The sequence below is a fragment of the Bombus pascuorum genome, chromosome 12 (assembly GCF_905332965.1).
Source record: "Bombus pascuorum chromosome 12, iyBomPasc1.1, whole genome shotgun sequence".
Taxonomy (NCBI): Eukaryota; Metazoa; Arthropoda; class Insecta; order Hymenoptera; family Apidae; genus Bombus; species Bombus pascuorum.
In genome coordinates, this window is record NC_083499.1 from 8,705,613 (window position 1) to 8,720,995 (window position 15,383).

Sequence of the window (15,383 nt, forward strand, 5' to 3'; positions counted from 1 at the left end):
CGGATGTTCCCATTGAAAATTTTCCACTGGAGCAATTCGTTTCTTTTGCCATGAAAACCATCGAACGAACCCATATGATCAATGTAGAAATTGCAAATACGGTATGAAATATCGTAGATTTTGTACAACCTCGAAAGTACGACCAATTTGGCAGATCTCACGCAATCCCGTTGAACAATCAATTTAAACAATTTTTTGTGTCGCACCAGCGCCGTTGCTCGTTATACTACGTTTTTCACGCGATAATTAAATGTCATTTTTGTTTTATAAATGGCACGCGTTATAATAGCACGCGTATTCTAAAAAATTGGCTAAATAACAAGTTTTATCGTAGAAAATAGCAAAACGAAATTGAGCTGGTAAAGATGAAACAACAATAAGAAAAAATACTTTCACTCGTTGGAACTGATGCCTTTTGTTCTTTCCATCCTTCGTCGTAATTACAGAATTAAACATCGCGTTATATAGATCGATCATATAGATCTTTAAGCAGGTTCATATGTTTAGAAATTTATTTGAACCTTTAAATATCGCAACGAATATCATTTAGCTAAAATTGCACCAAAGCCGGTAGCAAATTTTTACGATTCAAGTTACCACTGTTATATCTGGAACTTAATTTAATATCAGTATAATATCAATTACTACAGGGGAAGGTTGTCTTACATCGTTTACAAGATACTAAACTTGAAGAATCAACGAATTACACGAGCAAATTACGACACTTCTCGCCGTTGCGTCGCATCGCGTCGCTGGTATTCGAATGACCGATTCTGGCGGAATCATCGAAAAAATTCCGAGTCAACGAGCTAATATTTCATGCGCGATGTTATGAAGACACGAGAGCAGTAGATCACAGTCTTTCAAGATTTCCAGCCATCTCTATCCCTCTGTATACGTGAATTAGTCAGCGAGACCCGAAGGAAATGGTGGTTTATTTTAGGCATATCTGAAAATACGCGCACACGTCCCATCGTAGAGACTCAGTTGCTTGTCGTTGCCTCGCAATAGGATCATGGCTCTAAAACGGAGTCTACTTTCAATTACAGTGATAACGATTTCCATCGGTATGTATCTTTTTCATTTCCGCCTTTTCTTCTTTTCACTCTTACCTTTATAGAATAAACGCTGATAAGCAAAGAAAGATTCTCGAAAGATATATATAGCCAGATATAGTGGAAATTAACAGGAACGCATGAAATAGTAACGATAAAAGGCTTGAAGGAATAATAAAAAAATTGGCGACATTTGTCAAAATGTGATTAGCGATGAAAAACGTAGAATCGCAAACAAAAAAAAATCGTGTAAGCGATAAGATGATGCCATTTTGTGTTTGGCACCGTACGAAATTCATTAAAGTTACAGACGAATACAAAAAGGGAAGAGACGAAGAAGAGCTTTTACAGAAACAAGGAACGCGCGCACAGCACATTTCGAATTTGTAAATTTCTAATGAAGTTTATCTTAATAACAGTTTCGGAAGGTTTTCATTACCGCGCTTAAACGAGTCCAGAACCTGAAGAAATTTATTTTGTAGAAAAGCAGAGAACCTGGTTCAAAGAATTCGTTTAAGGAACTCGTTTAAAAAGGCAACAATGGCGATTAGATCAACCAACGTTCTCAACTTTTCCTTTGCCGCTGGCTGCTTTTGTTATTTCGATTTTGAAAAATTCACGATACAATTACCGCGAACTAATTACGTTTTCTTTTCCGTCAGGTGTATCGCCGATCTTCACGTGGAACCCCGATATTCACCGGTAAGTAATTGAACTTTTCTCTTAATTTTCCAATTAGCGCGTATTATTAAAAAATAAAGTCAGCTTTTCCTCTAAACTCGATTATATCTTCTTCGATAAAAGCGTTCCTCAGAATGTTTGATCAAAGTTTAATCGAAGTCATTTTTCTTAACTGCATATTTTGCTCCAAGCTACGAGAGCTACGATCTCGAAAAAGGTCCGGTCTTCTACGAAGCCTACTATCCAGACACCAACGAGGAACCTCGCAGCAACTATCAACAAAAACGTTATTTCGATCAAGGAGCCGTTTTGGAGAAAACCTATCAAGTACCTTCTGAACGTCTCACGTATCCGGCAAACAATATTCAAGTGGATAATTATGAAAACAGAGCCAACACCATCCTCCAAAATGACGATCGTTTCTTTCTTGAAACGAACACGCAACCTCTGGACGTAAAAGAAATCTCGAAGCTGGCTAGAAGAGCGATTTCCCGGGATTTGGAAAACTGGAACACCCTAGAGGATTATTTGGATCGCGCCAAATACCAAGATCTCGTGTTTCGTCGTCGAATCGTCGTGCCTGACGGCCTCGTGCCGAACTTGCCAGATTCTTTGAAGGAACAACGCGATTTGAGAAGAGATCTGTACGAAGAAATTCGAGAAGAACCTTTAGCCTTGCCCAGTCGGATCGAATCGACCGAAGATCAAAGAGATTCGATCAGAAGATTGACCGCTCGTGATCTTGCTGACAGAGATTCTTTGGGATCGCTCAAATCGATTCGATACGAGGATCAACCGACGCGAGAACAGAAAGTGATACAAGCAGTGAGAACGAGTCAGATAAACGTGCCATTAACGAGAGATACGAATCCATCGGATTCGAGATCGATTACAAATGCTTACCCAACGGAGAACATCTTTGCACCGCGACCTCAGGTAATCAATTACATTTTTTCCAGGAAACCGGAAATAACTACGGAGAATAAGGTTCGAAACTTGCCTGAAACGAAGGAAACTAGTGAACTTATGCCCAGGAATTACGGAGATAATTTGATTCAGGATGAAATGAAAAAAACAACAGAGAATAAAGATGTAAAAGTGACGTCCATCGAAGTTAGCGAAGTACCTAGACATAAAACTCGTCACCATCACGGGGAATGGCCAAGGCGCGACTATCCTCACCGTCATCAGTCCTAAAATTTATCATTTTCACGTATATTTTACTCTAAGGGAAGATAGAATTGATTGATTGTTGATTTCGAGATAAATTTTAAAGGGAGTTTAAAAGGAACGATATTTTGTTTTCGGTATCGCATACGGTTGAAATATTTATTCGATATATTATGATACAACAATGATACAATTTTCTTTAACAATGCATAGATATTTCGCTACGCCTTGTTCATTCAAACGTCGCTTTATCGTCATATTTATGTAACCATACACACGTACTAACAAGTAAGCGATAACACCCCGTATATAGGAAAATATGTAATTTCTTCCGCGCTCGTGGAAGCAACAACATGCTGATATTCGATAAATAAAATGATTCATATTCATATCTTGTACCATGTACAAATGTGATGTGTAAGAAACAAATAAACGACGGTAATTGTAAGAATTTCGAAAATTGCGTTGATTTTTATCTAACATGAAAGTATATTTATTTCGAATATAATTTTTCGAAAATATATGCAAATAAATAGAACGTGTGAAATATGTCTACTCGATGATGAATGCTCTTGAAGGGATGTAATGCCTTTCCCTTCTGATAAATCGGCAATACGATACATTCAAGTGTAATTGAATTTATGAATGAATCTCGATTTGTGCAGTGAGTATACGATGTTTGACGAGGACAAAACCACAAGTACTTTATAAGTAATCTACACTATTGGAACACAACTTCGTCTGGTGAATAGTCTCAGTTAGCTACATCTTAAATATTATAGTTAATTCTTCAGTTTTCTTTTTAGATATCTAGCCTGTAGTAAAGTTCCGTCTTCGCATAAATTGACTGTCCTTTGTATACATTCGGCAAGATATCATTAATCTAAAATAATTTGACACTTGCACACATTCATATGTGCATTAAAACACTAGAGTATTGCACTGAATCGATGTAATCCTATAAGTTACTATTATGTAAATACTGTACAATGTTTTTCCTATTCAAGTCAAAGCAAAAGTATATACAGAACTGTAAAAGAAACTACAAAAATAACTTAACGAGTCTCTCTTACTTGACATATACTTAGTCTCTTTAAGTATCGGACAGAAACAAACTGTATGAACATTCTGCATATCCTTGTTTCCTTATTCATAGTTTTACTTTAAACTATACATTTGTAATCCTTGCTTTACAATGCCTTTAAAGTGACATTAATCTGAATTTTTACATTAGTACCATGCGTGTAACAAGCTTGAAGCATGTATGCCTATATTTACTCTTGCAATATTAAGGTCTACTTAGCATTGCATAAAATTATTTGCATAAATTTATTCTTTGATTTAGTAATCCGACTCTTGGACATGATTTAATCATGCGCTTCATTGTGTAATAATTATCTATTATTATAATTTACACAATGATATATAAAAATAATTATAATTTATGATTTACGATTTCAAAGAATAATATATCTTTAAGAGGCGTATATTTAACGTCCTGTAAAATATTAGAAACACAAATATAAATATACATAACAATTATATGGATAGTAATTAACATATAATACATAAGTACTGTTTATTATACCTGCATCACCTTGCTTTAGATTTGACATCAGAAAGTCTCTCAGTTTTTCATATGCCTTAGAAACATTGTCATTTTCAATCACTATGTCAAAATTACCAGGCTTTTCTCCTAAAATAATTCTAAAGTATATATATATTTCCTCGTCTAACATAAAAATACATAGTAAACATATCCCAGTTTTTAACAAAGCAATAAATTAATTATAATACTTACCATATTCTATCTCTAGCCTAGCAATGGATAATCTCCGTTGCAAAGCATCTTCTGTTTCTGTTTTCCTAGCTCTTAATCTTTTCTCCAATTCTTCGATAGATGGTGCTTTAATAAATATATACAATGGATCCAAAGAACTTTGTTTTATTTGTTTTACTCCTTGCATTTCAAGATCTAATACGCAAATTTTACCTGCTTTGTGTACTTCTTCCACTGCACGTTTACTAAAAATATTGAAAAAGATTTATGTATAACCAATAAAATCTATTATTGCATCTTTTGTTTAAAAAGATTTAATTTTTACCTAGTACCATACATATTCCCACTGAATGTAGCAGTTTCAAGAAATTCATCCTGTTCTATTTGTGTTTGCATCTTATCTTTAGTAGTAAAATGATAATGTTTCCCATCTTCCTCACCTGGTCTAGGACTTCTAGTTGTATGAGACACAGAATAACCAAATGTATCTGGAAATTCTTCAAAAAGCTTTTTTAAAAGCGTACTTTTTCCACTTCCTGAAGGACCACACAAAACTAATGAACGTGAGCCTTTATGAAACATATTATAAGCACCTAAAAATGAATGTAATATTGTTACGGAACAATTTATCACAATAAAAATTCACAATAGAAGATAAAACTTGGGTTTTTAATTTGAATAGATTCAATCACTTCATACCTAATGCTAATGTTCTAAAACATGAAAGTGATGCCATACTCTTACGTATTTATAATTCAATTAATTTTCACACAATTGAAGAGAACGTGTAAGTGCAGGCATATTTATTGTTGTATTTACGATGAATTTAATACAAATCGATGAAAGATACGGTAGACCAAAAACACCGAAAACATTATTAATTAATAGTATTAATTAATTAGAACAGAAATAAGCGTGTAAAATAAAACGAAAAATCATTATAGGTAATCGCTGTCATATCATTATTTTTGCAGTATATTGAGATTCTTACAAACCATGGAACGATAATTAATGTGTGGTATCTTCGGAATATTGATTTCTTGAAGGAAAATGTGTCGTAATTGTGCAACTTAATAGGAAAAGTTGATCGGATGCACTGAAAAATAAAAGCTACAATATTTAAATGCTTTCATCCAAAAATTTTTTCAGAATCTTATTTACTGCAATTAATATATGTACATCTTCAATTTTCATTAATCACGTTGAATAAAAAGTAAGATCAATGCATAAAACTGACTTCGTTAAGGGTATCACAATCACTGTCTCTCGCGTATTCTTCTTTATTTTAATGAACAAATAAGAAATTCGACGAATATTGAATATTGTCTCACCTTTATAGATAACTAAATTTTAAAAAACGTATAATATAGTAGTAACAACTATCAAAAAATATGATAACAGCTTTTAACAAAGTAAAACACGAAAGTCCGCAGTCGGAACAAACAGCTACCACGTTTTCGTTTAATAATGGGCGTCTGCGCGTATACCGCCGCATTGTGAATCAAGAACATCTTATACGTATGTATGAATATAGTATACAATATGTGATTCGTATAAACTATATACGTTTTCAAGATATATATATATCTGTGATAAGAGAAATGTGGAATTTTATTATTATTATTATCATTATTATTATATTATTATTTTTTTTCTTTATTATATACTTATGAATTTACTTCTTTATATGTTATACAAATAATTTTTCACACGATTTAAAATGTACAAATTCTGTTTTTATCTTTTTATTTAACAAGATACGCAATTAATCTTACTATGAAATAAGGGGAATAATTAAAAAAATGGTTTGTTTATTTTACTAATGCATTTAAAACAATATATAATGAATCTAAAAATTATTGCATTTGAAAATGAACTTTTCGTATATAATAATACCTCTTATTTTGATAACAAACGCGAATTATATTTGAATATTTATTATAAATCATACTTATTTGTATACTTGTCGTAATTTTCTAAGAAATAAGATTATCATTATTGAATATTAGTTACGTAAGTATTTATCCGGGTATATTCCGATTAAAAATAGAATGTGAAACTTAAAAATCAACTACTTAATCATTTTAACTATGGTTAAGTAAAACATACTTTATTATATACAATTAATGTTTAACAAATAAAAATATTGATCAAAAATCAAAATAGATATATACTTCATTTTTACATTTTATTAAATATATATATATATAGATATTTTTCATAAATTTATATTATTATTATAGTTTATATTATTTTTAATATTGAAATGGTAGTCATGTATAATACAGACTATAAGATTTAAAATTCTATTCTTATATTATATTTAAATTGAAAATATGGATTTAAACACACATTTTCTATTCTATACACATACACAAATTTTAACCAGGATAGAGATGATTTTAGTGATGCAAGTTATATGAATAACAGAATAAAGAATAATTTTTATAAAATTGATACATACTAGCTACATTTGAACATTGCACAAATAATACTAGAAATTTATGTCGACAAAAAATATAGTCTTTTCATATACGTAATCACATACATAATTCGTAATTTTTCGTATCTTGCCTTTACTTTTTGACAAAATAGAAACACAGTTGTTTCAAACTTCGGTAGGACCAGTAGGCTTGGCTTGTGTTCTTCGTCGTGCCAATGCAGACATGACAACAGGTCCGATATGAGGCGACCTCGGACTGCTAGACATCGCTCTATATGTTGCTGTTACTGCTCTCTAAAAATATGTTCAATTTATGCTATTAATTTAATCATGATTACTTGAAATGTATCTGAAGAAAATATTATATACCTTTAGGCTATGTGGATCCTTAGAACTATCAGGTAATACTTTCTGTGGAAGACGATGACGATTAGCAATCCATGAATATTTTAATATGGCAGCTGCAGTAGGCCTCCGATTAGGATCAACGTGTAACATTTTTTTAACTAGATCTTTAGCTTCATTCGAAATTTGATGCCATATTCCACTTTCAACGTCAATGTAGCCGAGGCCAATACGATCTAATATGTCTCTTGCACTATCACCGGGAGTATTACGAAATGGTGTATATCTAAAATATAGAAATGTAATCTAGTATTTAATATACGTACTTTTCAAATTTTACGTAATCAGATTTAATTACCCAGCCAACATAATGTATAACAAAACACCAAGTGACCAGATATCACACGCTGCATCGTATCCTTGGCGTTTTAACACTTCCGGTGCTACAAAATTTGCAGTATAACAAGGAGTCATTAACAAACCATTTTCCGCTCGTAACTGTTTTGCGAAACCAAGATCGCATAAACAAAGTGTCGATGGATCACCCCCCGACTTTGAATACAATATATTAGATGGCTTTAAGTCTCTATGAACAACCTATTGATTACGTAAACCGAAATTAATCAGTAAACTCAACATGGTAGAATACAAAACGTAAGAGATGATGACTAAATAGATAATTACTCCATTTTCATGAAGATAATTGACTACGCTAACTATTGTGTACATCACTTCGGCTGCTTCTTTTTCTGTGAGATTACGTCTTTGTAGTAACCGATCAAGTAGTTCTCCACCACGCAATAATTCAAGTACAAGATAAGCTCGTTTATCATCTTCATGAACAGCTCTCAAAGTTACAATGTGCGGGTGCCTTCCATATCGGAGCAAAATTTCTATTTCTTCTGTAGGATCTCTTTTTGATTTCTCAATTACTTTCACAGCATACTCTGCTTTAGAAGCTTTATGAACAGCTAAATAAACAGTACTGTAGCTTCCTTTACCAATTTCCTGTTTAAACTCATATTCATCATTCACGGAGATAGGGCTCACGTAAGTTGGGAAAGTTGCGCTAAGGCTATCACAGTTTTTATATTCAGGAATTTTCACGTGATCCTCAAGAAGACACGGCGCGACAAAGCTAAATCCACGGAACAATTCATGAGCATTAGCACTTGGTGGTACCCCAGGAGAATCTAAAATATTATAATAACTTTACTCATTTAGAACATAAATTATACAGAATTAAGTAATTCTCGTTACCTTTGGGCGTTTTACATGTAAATTCACTATCAAAACAAAATGTATCATCTTCTTGACTAACAGCTGGTTTAAAAGGCGGTTTTATTTCTTTTCTGTAAAGCGCATCCCAATCGGTTTTTGCAAAGAACACATGGTTTTTTATCTCTTCTATTCCGCCTTAAATAAATGAAAATAATAAATGAATATAGCATAATAGCTATTTTTGTATTTTAAAGAACACTACAAATAAATACCAAATCCCAGTCTGTTTGCAGGGTTTCTTTTAAACAATACTTTAAGGAGTAATTGTGCTTCTGGTGAAATATTATGTGGCATTCCGAGTTTTCCTTTTGTTATCTGTGTCATTGTTTCTTTGCGATTTGCTCCTTGAAATGGAAGAGCTCCAGTTAACATTTCAAACTGAAAGTTAAGAATTTGTTTAAATACAATCTGGCGTATATATATATATATATATATGTCGTCATATCATTTATATGCAACTAACCATAAGAACACCAAAACTCCACCAATCTGCAGCAAATGAATGTCCTCTTCTATCCACAATTTCAGGTGCCATATATTCTATAGTACCACAAAACGAGTATGCTTTGCAATCATCTAAAGGCTGCTTACTTAGACCAAAGTCGGTTAAAGCAATATGACCTTCAGTATCAAGCAAAATACTGTCATAAACAAAATGAATATTAAAATTTATATAGCTTTATAATGGTTGAATTATTGACAAATGATATAATACAAACTTTTCTGGTTTGAGATCTCTATAAATAATTCCAAGCTTATGTATATGACCCAATGCAAGAGCAAGTTCAGCTAAATAAAATTTTACATCATCTTCAGTAAACATTACCTAGAGCAATAATTATAAAAGTGGATCAATACAGTTGTAAAAATATCATAAAATTACTAATACTATAAACTGTATACCTCTTTAACTAATCTTGAAAATAAATCACCACCTCTTAAAAAGTCTAAAATTAAGTAGAGTTTGCCCTCTGTTTGGAATGCATAATGTAGTCGCACAATAAATGGATGTTCAACATCTACCAGTATGTTCCTCTCCATTTTTGTTCTAACTCTGTCCCGAACTGAGTTAATATTGAAATATTAAACCACTTTAAAAAGAAAAAGAAATAATTTTCAATATAAGAGGAATTGCTCTGAAAATTCCTTTTATAAATTTTAATAAAAAAATATGTGCACAGCAATAAAAAGATCTTTTTATTTTATAATTAAAATCAATGTTTCATTACAACAGTCCTCAGTTTTTAAAACCTTCAGAGCTACCCTCATACTTATATATATTTAACTTATTAAGCACCTTTCAATGTTGCCTTTTTTAATACCTTCATAGCATAAATTGTCCCACTATCTTTTCCAACAACCTTTCTCACAAGGAATACCTGATTTAACACAAGAATTTTTATTATTAAATAATTACACTTGATTATATCTAAAATTATTTTTCATTCATTGTAATGTTCAATACTTTGCCAAAAGACCCTTGACCCAGAACTTTAAGCAGTTCAAATTGAGATGGATCTGCTTTTTCATGTCCATCCCTTACTACTTCACGTACTTCTATTTCATGTGTCTCAGAACAACCATTCGAAGGTGGTTCAACTACATTTTCTTGAGTTATTCCTACTTCCTCTTGGGACTCTGATGGAAGTATATCTACGTCGTGCTGAAAAATTAAATTGGTTACAGTGCATAAATTTACAATTGTAATACAGAATTAATAACACATTTTTAACACTAATCGATGTATTTAATAAATATAAAAATACTACCTTTTCAGTCACATGTTGCTCAGACCAAGGAACTGTCAAATTCGCCAACGGCATTATATTCGACGTTGTGTTATTATCTGTGAAATTGTAGATGTTATGTTTGTAAAATATTCTTGCGTGCGCGGTCGTCATAAATTAACGTTTAGTTTAGTTATGTTACAAGAGCGCGACGTAGATCACCCTCAAAATGTAATACGTTATAGATATTCGCGGTAAATTGATAGACGCATCTATGACATATACTCTGGTACTTATTGACCACAGATAACGCGTTAAACCGTTAATATATACTAGAAACCGATGTTTCAATGTTTTGTATGACGACTGTCCTTTTTACGTTCCTGTATTGTTGGTCTAAGAAGTCACCTTTATATGTACTTTATTGATTTGTCAACAAACAAAGCAAAATAGATTGGGAAATGTATTTGTAAGATATAGATAATATATAATGCGATAACAGTATATTCAAACAAATATGAAGGAAGAAAAAAAATACAATTGTTTTATAACTAAATTTAAATTCTTTTACTAAAAATTGTACTTCATTTTTTAATGAAATAAAATCGATGTATAAAACATTCATTCTATATATTGTAAGACACGTTCACATGAAATATCCCTGGCACCTAACAAGTGATGCAATTTTATATAAAATTATATATTTCTCTCTTCTAGATACAGATGTCGAACTGCGAGCGGAAAAAGTTCACTTCCGCTAAAAGAACTCTGCGCGGAAAGAGAAGAAAATTTAAACTTCCATACTTCCGGAAAAGAGCGGCACTCCCTTCTTCCGGATAAAGGGTTACCCATAGTCGCGTACTTTCAAAGTATGTAATACAGTGCAATATTATTCTAGAGATTTTTCAGTACAAATAAGCCTAAGTTAATATATATATAATATATATATATACTAATTAATAATACCTATTCTCAACTTTACACTATACTTGTGTATTGTGTGTGTGCTTGTGTGTGTGTATTTACATATATGTGTACATATATGTGTAGATACAGTAATAATAACAGAAATATTAATTGAATAACTATTTGTGAGGATAAAATAATTTATCTTCACGAAACGAATAATATTTCTGTTATTATTAATTTTAAATTTTAAAATAATTCTTAATAGTCCCTATAGTAGTATAGTGTACGTGCTTTACGTAAACCGACCTCTCTTCATTTAGTCATAGCATTTTGCAAATGTTACACTTTGCAAAGGACACTACTCTTTACTCTTATTTATAATAAACAACTTAAACGGGTTAATATAGAAAGTATATATAATATATGTATAACATAATATTATATATAATAAAAAACATCTAAACAAGTGAAAGAAAGAGAATACCTTAAACATCAAACATTAGTAAGTATCCTAACCTACTATAAAGTTTATGGAATAGTATAATTTTTAGAAATTTCTTTGTGTAACAATAATTGCTAAATTATCATTTATGTAAACTTATATTCAGTGTAGAAAAGATTTATTCTAATGTGATATAATCTGTGAAGTGAAGTGAAGTGTTATTTATATAAAGTTTACTTATGTGTTTTAGTCTTTTCAAGTGCAATAAAAATGCCGTGCTGGTATTATGAGAAGAAAGAGCTACGAAATACACCATCCATTCAAGATGGAATTGACTATGAAACAGAATGCAGATATAGGAAAGAAGGGGCCAGATTTATTATTGATACAGGAACTAAAATGGATTTAGGATATAATACAATGGCAACTGGAGTTGTTTACTTCCATAGATTCTATATGTTTCATTCATTTAAAAACTTCCCAAGATATGTAAGTATTTAATAATAAATATTACATTCTTTTTTATCGATCTGGGGAAAATAAATATTTTATGTTATTTTTTAAATCTCATATAGGTAACTGCGTCCTGTTGTTTATTATTAGCAGGCAAAGTAGAAGAAACCCCCAAAAAATGCAAAGATATAATTAAGACTGCAAAGTCTTTATTAACTGAACAAAAATTGATGACTTTTGGAGAGGATCCAAAGGTAAATCAATAAACTATATAGTTTATTATTATTAAGGATATATATCCTTGAAATGTAATTTGTAAAATTATCTTCTTATAAATTTTCTAGGAAGAGGTCATAACGTTAGAAAGAATTTTACTACAAACTATAAAGTTTGATTTGCAAGTTGAACATCCATATAGCTACTTGCTAAAATATGCAAAATGCCTTAAAGGTGATAAAAATAAATTGCAGAAGATGGTTCAAATGGCTTGGACATTTGTTAACGACAGGTATATATATATAATATATATATATATAATAGTGGTATATATATATAGACAGGTATATATATAATAGTGTTTTCTTATTACTTTTAAATCGATTTAAAAGGTTTATATAATCTTTATTCTTTTTCCTTTATAGTTTGTGTACAACATTGTCATTGCAATGGGAACCAGAAATTATTGCTGTTGCTCTCATGTATTTAGCAGGGAAGCTTAGCAAATTTGAAGTGGTAGATTGGAATGGAAGATTACCAAAACATTTACGTTGGTGGGATATGTTTGTTGAGGATGTTACTATGGATCTTCTAGAAGGTAATAAGTCTAGAAGGAAGCCTAATAAGAAACCATTTTTTAGAATATATCAATATGAAAAGTACATCTGATTTATTTGTTCAGATATATGTCATCAAGTATTAGATTTGTATTCACAAGCAAATAACACAAAGCCACCAGATTCACCACCTTTAACACCATCTAATGAGCCTTGTAGAGATAGAGCTATAATAGCACCTTCCACAGAATCAACATCTACTACACCAAATGGTATGTACACGAAAATTGTCTTATTTGTGATGAAAAATTGTCTCATTTGTAATGAAAAATTATATTTTAATCTTTAATTTAAATTTAATGTATGTACACGAAAATTGTCTTATTTGTGATGAAAAATTGTCTCATTTGTAATGAAAAATTATATTTTAATCTTTAATTTAAATTTAATTTAATTAATATTTGTATTAGTTACACCAGGCAAGGCTACTAAAGTTGAAGCAGTTGCAGTCTCTGCAAATGGTTGTTTAACTACAGATACCACAGATGCAATAAAACCAATGGATGTGCCAACGCATTTTCAAACATATCCGACCAATTTTGCACATAGTAATATCAATTATCCCCCAGCGTTTCCTCCAGCAAATGTTTCTGTACCTCCACCTTCTGTAAACACAATGAATCACATTGTCCCACCGATGCATCATATGGGTTCCTCTGGTACCATTAGACCTGCACCGCCTACATCTACTACAACCCCAACACCGTTTCAACCATATCCTTATCCTACAAACGCGTCATACTTCCCTCCAAATAATCCAGTACCTCCAGCACCTACACCGCGTGCGTATTATCCACCGCAACCTTAACACATAGAAATTTATAAGACCAAATATACAATGTTTGCTTGTGTGTAAACGCCATTATTGTAATTGAAGTTAATATTATCAAAGAGGTAATAGTTGAATCTTGTCTTGTAATCTAAATCTTGTAAATATTGTAAATATGTAAAGTTTACAATTAACAATAATATTTAATTATAAAATTTTTATATTATTAATATTTATGCGTTTCAATTCATAATTTAAATAAGGAAATATAAATACAAAACTTCTAAGGGAAAGTCAGTCAAAGATTTACATGTAAAGGTTGCCTTTATTAAAAAAGTTTTTTCCAGAAAATGTAACAGCATGCAATGGTGCATAATTTGCTAATAATTTTAAAAGCGGTTCTGCAGATAATGAGTCCAATACAATACTGTCTGTATATAAAACATACAAAACTGCAGGTAGTTCCATAATTTGAGCATATGACAATACTGAAACATGTATGTTTGTTAATGAACTTTTATCTGAAAATATAGTTTGTATTATTTGAATATTAACCTCCTGCTGTTACTCCATATATAATATTTGGCTGCTCTAAGTATGGCTCTTTCGATTTGCAAATATTCTCTCCACTTTTTGTAGTCAACATCCTTAAGAAAGAAGGTACTGTTGGTATATCCTTCTTCTTGAAATTTGATATATGACAACATGTTATACAAATTATACTTTTTGCACTTGATATAATATCACCCATCTAATAAATTTAATAAAATTAATGCAAATTACTATAATTATATACTTTATAATTTAAGTTAAATTTTCTTACCTTTTCTACAAATTTGCCTGACAATTTTACATCAAAATGTGGAGATACAATACCTAAATAAATATCATCAGTAACTTGATAAGTTGTATATATCTTTTTTTGTTTTTCATCTTCCACGAAACATACTTCTTCTGAGTTTGGGCACAAACATTCTTTTACAAAATCTACAATATCATTAAAACCATTTATAACAATCAAAATATTAAATTTTTAATATTATAATTACCGATTATAATTACTAGTATATATTACCGATTAACATTTCACCTTCAATTACAATTAAAGTATCAATGCTGGATGGTTTTGTTTTTAACCACTGAACAAAAAATTCGCTGAAATATATTCCAAAAAGTATTTGAGATACTTAACTTGAAAGGTTATGTTTAACTAAAATAAGACTTACGGTTGATTAACTGAACAGTCAGTAGCTTTATTTTCATCTTCATCGTCCCAAAACGCTCTTGAGACTGGAAATACTACTTCACCGAAAAAACTTGCCATTTTATCAACAAAGTTAATAGAAACCACTGTAAAACATCTCCTGTTTGTAAGAGAATACTTTTATTGCTGTGTCACAGGTCACAGCCATACTAGGCAACAACCTTGGAAAAAATTATACAGTCGAGTGCATCTCAAAACATTAAATTTTGGATACAATTGAAAACAACTATT

At 31.1% G+C, this 15,383-nt stretch overlaps 5 protein-coding genes across 14 annotated transcripts; 2 read left to right on the forward strand and 3 right to left on the reverse strand.

The window, feature by feature from the left end:
* Positions 1–95: 95 nt before the first annotated feature.
* LOC132913050 (uncharacterized) lies at positions 96–3,457 on the forward strand. The gene is made up of 3 exons (XM_060970992.1): positions 96–1,067; positions 1,718–1,757; positions 1,928–3,457. Exons 1-3 carry the CDS (start codon positions 1,016–1,018, stop codon positions 2,931–2,933), a joined length of 1,098 nt encoding a protein of 365 aa, XP_060826975.1. The 5' UTR covers positions 96–1,015; the 3' UTR covers positions 2,934–3,457.
* A 772-nt stretch (positions 3,458–4,229) lies between these two features.
* LOC132913063 (guanylate kinase) lies at positions 4,230–6,175 on the reverse strand. Of its 9 annotated transcripts, none has more exons than XM_060971023.1 (6): positions 6,018–6,175; positions 5,757–5,782; positions 5,012–5,279; positions 4,708–4,931; positions 4,495–4,602; positions 4,230–4,404 (listed from the first exon to the last, which is right to left on the reverse strand). In XM_060971023.1, the coding sequence occupies exons 3-6, from the start codon at positions 5,266–5,268 to the stop codon at positions 4,397–4,399; spliced, it is 597 nt and encodes a 198-aa protein (XP_060827006.1). In that variant the 5' UTR covers positions 5,269–5,279; positions 5,757–5,782; positions 6,018–6,175; the 3' UTR covers positions 4,230–4,396. The 9 variants fall into 9 exon arrangements, with proteins under 9 accessions (XP_060827006.1, XP_060827004.1, XP_060826999.1 ...); XM_060971021.1 differs by having other exon boundaries at positions 5,682–5,782; XM_060971016.1 differs by having other exon boundaries at positions 5,386–5,782.
* Positions 6,176–6,855: 680 nt separating this feature from the next.
* Positions 6,856–11,041, reverse strand: LOC132913025 (ribosomal protein S6 kinase 2 beta-like). The gene is made up of 12 exons (XM_060970924.1): positions 10,525–11,041; positions 10,221–10,418; positions 10,053–10,134; positions 9,659–9,819; positions 9,475–9,581; positions 9,219–9,396; positions 8,968–9,133; positions 8,735–8,890; positions 8,159–8,667; positions 7,833–8,071; positions 7,499–7,760; positions 6,856–7,423 (listed from the first exon to the last, which is right to left on the reverse strand). The coding sequence occupies exons 1-12, from the start codon at positions 10,654–10,656 to the stop codon at positions 7,295–7,297; spliced, it is 2,319 nt and encodes a 772-aa protein (XP_060826907.1). The 5' UTR covers positions 10,657–11,041; the 3' UTR covers positions 6,856–7,294.
* Positions 11,042–11,743: 702 nt separating this feature from the next.
* On the forward strand, positions 11,744–14,557 carry LOC132913048 (cyclin-K). Its single transcript, XM_060970988.1, has 7 exons — positions 11,744–11,893; positions 12,084–12,322; positions 12,409–12,540; positions 12,631–12,794; positions 12,928–13,100; positions 13,185–13,331; positions 13,530–14,557. The coding sequence occupies exons 2-7, from the start codon at positions 12,104–12,106 to the stop codon at positions 13,925–13,927; spliced, it is 1,233 nt and encodes a 410-aa protein (XP_060826971.1). The 5' UTR covers positions 11,744–11,893; positions 12,084–12,103; the 3' UTR covers positions 13,928–14,557.
* LOC132913062 (proteasome assembly chaperone 1) lies at positions 14,194–15,335 on the reverse strand. 2 transcript variants are annotated; one of them, XM_060971015.1, is made up of 5 exons: positions 15,115–15,335; positions 14,979–15,043; positions 14,712–14,875; positions 14,444–14,639; positions 14,194–14,376 (listed from the first exon to the last, which is right to left on the reverse strand). In XM_060971015.1, exons 1-5 carry the CDS (start codon positions 15,210–15,212, stop codon positions 14,195–14,197), a joined length of 705 nt encoding a protein of 234 aa, XP_060826998.1. In that variant the 5' UTR covers positions 15,213–15,335; the 3' UTR covers position 14,194. The 2 variants fall into 2 exon arrangements, with proteins under 2 accessions (XP_060826998.1, XP_060826996.1); XM_060971013.1 differs by having other exon boundaries at positions 14,964–15,043.
* Positions 15,336–15,383: the final 48 nt, after the last annotated feature.

Coding starts and splice junctions, on each gene's coding strand:
- LOC132913048 (XM_060970988.1), top strand. CDS start 12,104: ATGCCGTGCTGGTATTATGAGAAGAAAGAGCTACGAAATACACCATCC. Junction 13,101..13,184: donor TACTATGGATCTTCTAGAAG/GTAATAAGTCTA, acceptor TTATTTGTTCAG/ATATATGTCATCAAGTATTA. Junction 13,332..13,529: donor AACATCTACTACACCAAATG/GTATGTACACGA, acceptor TATTTGTATTAG/TTACACCAGGCAAGGCTACT.
- LOC132913062 (XM_060971013.1), bottom strand. CDS start 15,212: ATGGCAAGTTTTTTCGGTGAAGTAGTATTTCCAGTCTCAAGAGCGTTT. Junction 15,044..15,114: donor GACTGTTCAGTTAATCAACC/GTAAGTCTTATT, acceptor AATATATTTCAG/CGAATTTTTTGTTCAGTGGT. Junction 14,876..14,963: donor TGAAGGTGAAATGTTAATCG/GTAATATATACT, acceptor ATGATATTGTAG/ATTTTGTAAAAGAATGTTTG.
- LOC132913050 (XM_060970992.1), top strand. CDS start 1,016: ATGGCTCTAAAACGGAGTCTACTTTCAATTACAGTGATAACGATTTCC. Junction 1,068..1,717: donor AGTGATAACGATTTCCATCG/GTATGTATCTTT, acceptor CTTTTCCGTCAG/GTGTATCGCCGATCTTCACG. Junction 1,758..1,927: donor TGGAACCCCGATATTCACCG/GTAAGTAATTGA, acceptor TTTTGCTCCAAG/CTACGAGAGCTACGATCTCG.
- LOC132913063 (XM_060971016.1), bottom strand. CDS start 5,422: ATGGCATCACTTTCATGTTTTAGAACATTAGCATTAG. Junction 4,932..5,011: donor GGGAATATGTATGGTACTAG/GTAAAAATTAAA, acceptor CAATATTTTTAG/TAAACGTGCAGTGGAAGAAG. Junction 4,603..4,707: donor TAGGCTAGAGATAGAATATG/GTAAGTATTATA, acceptor GAATTATTTTAG/GAGAAAAGCCTGGTAATTTT.
- LOC132913025 (XM_060970924.1), bottom strand. CDS start 10,656: ATGACGACCGCGCACGCAAGAATATTTTACAAACATAACATCTACAAT. Junction 10,135..10,220: donor GTCAAGGGTCTTTTGGCAAA/GTATTGAACATT, acceptor GTGTTAAATCAG/GTATTCCTTGTGAGAAAGGT. Junction 9,397..9,474: donor AGAGATCTCAAACCAGAAAA/GTTTGTATTATA, acceptor TGTTTATGACAG/TATTTTGCTTGATACTGAAG.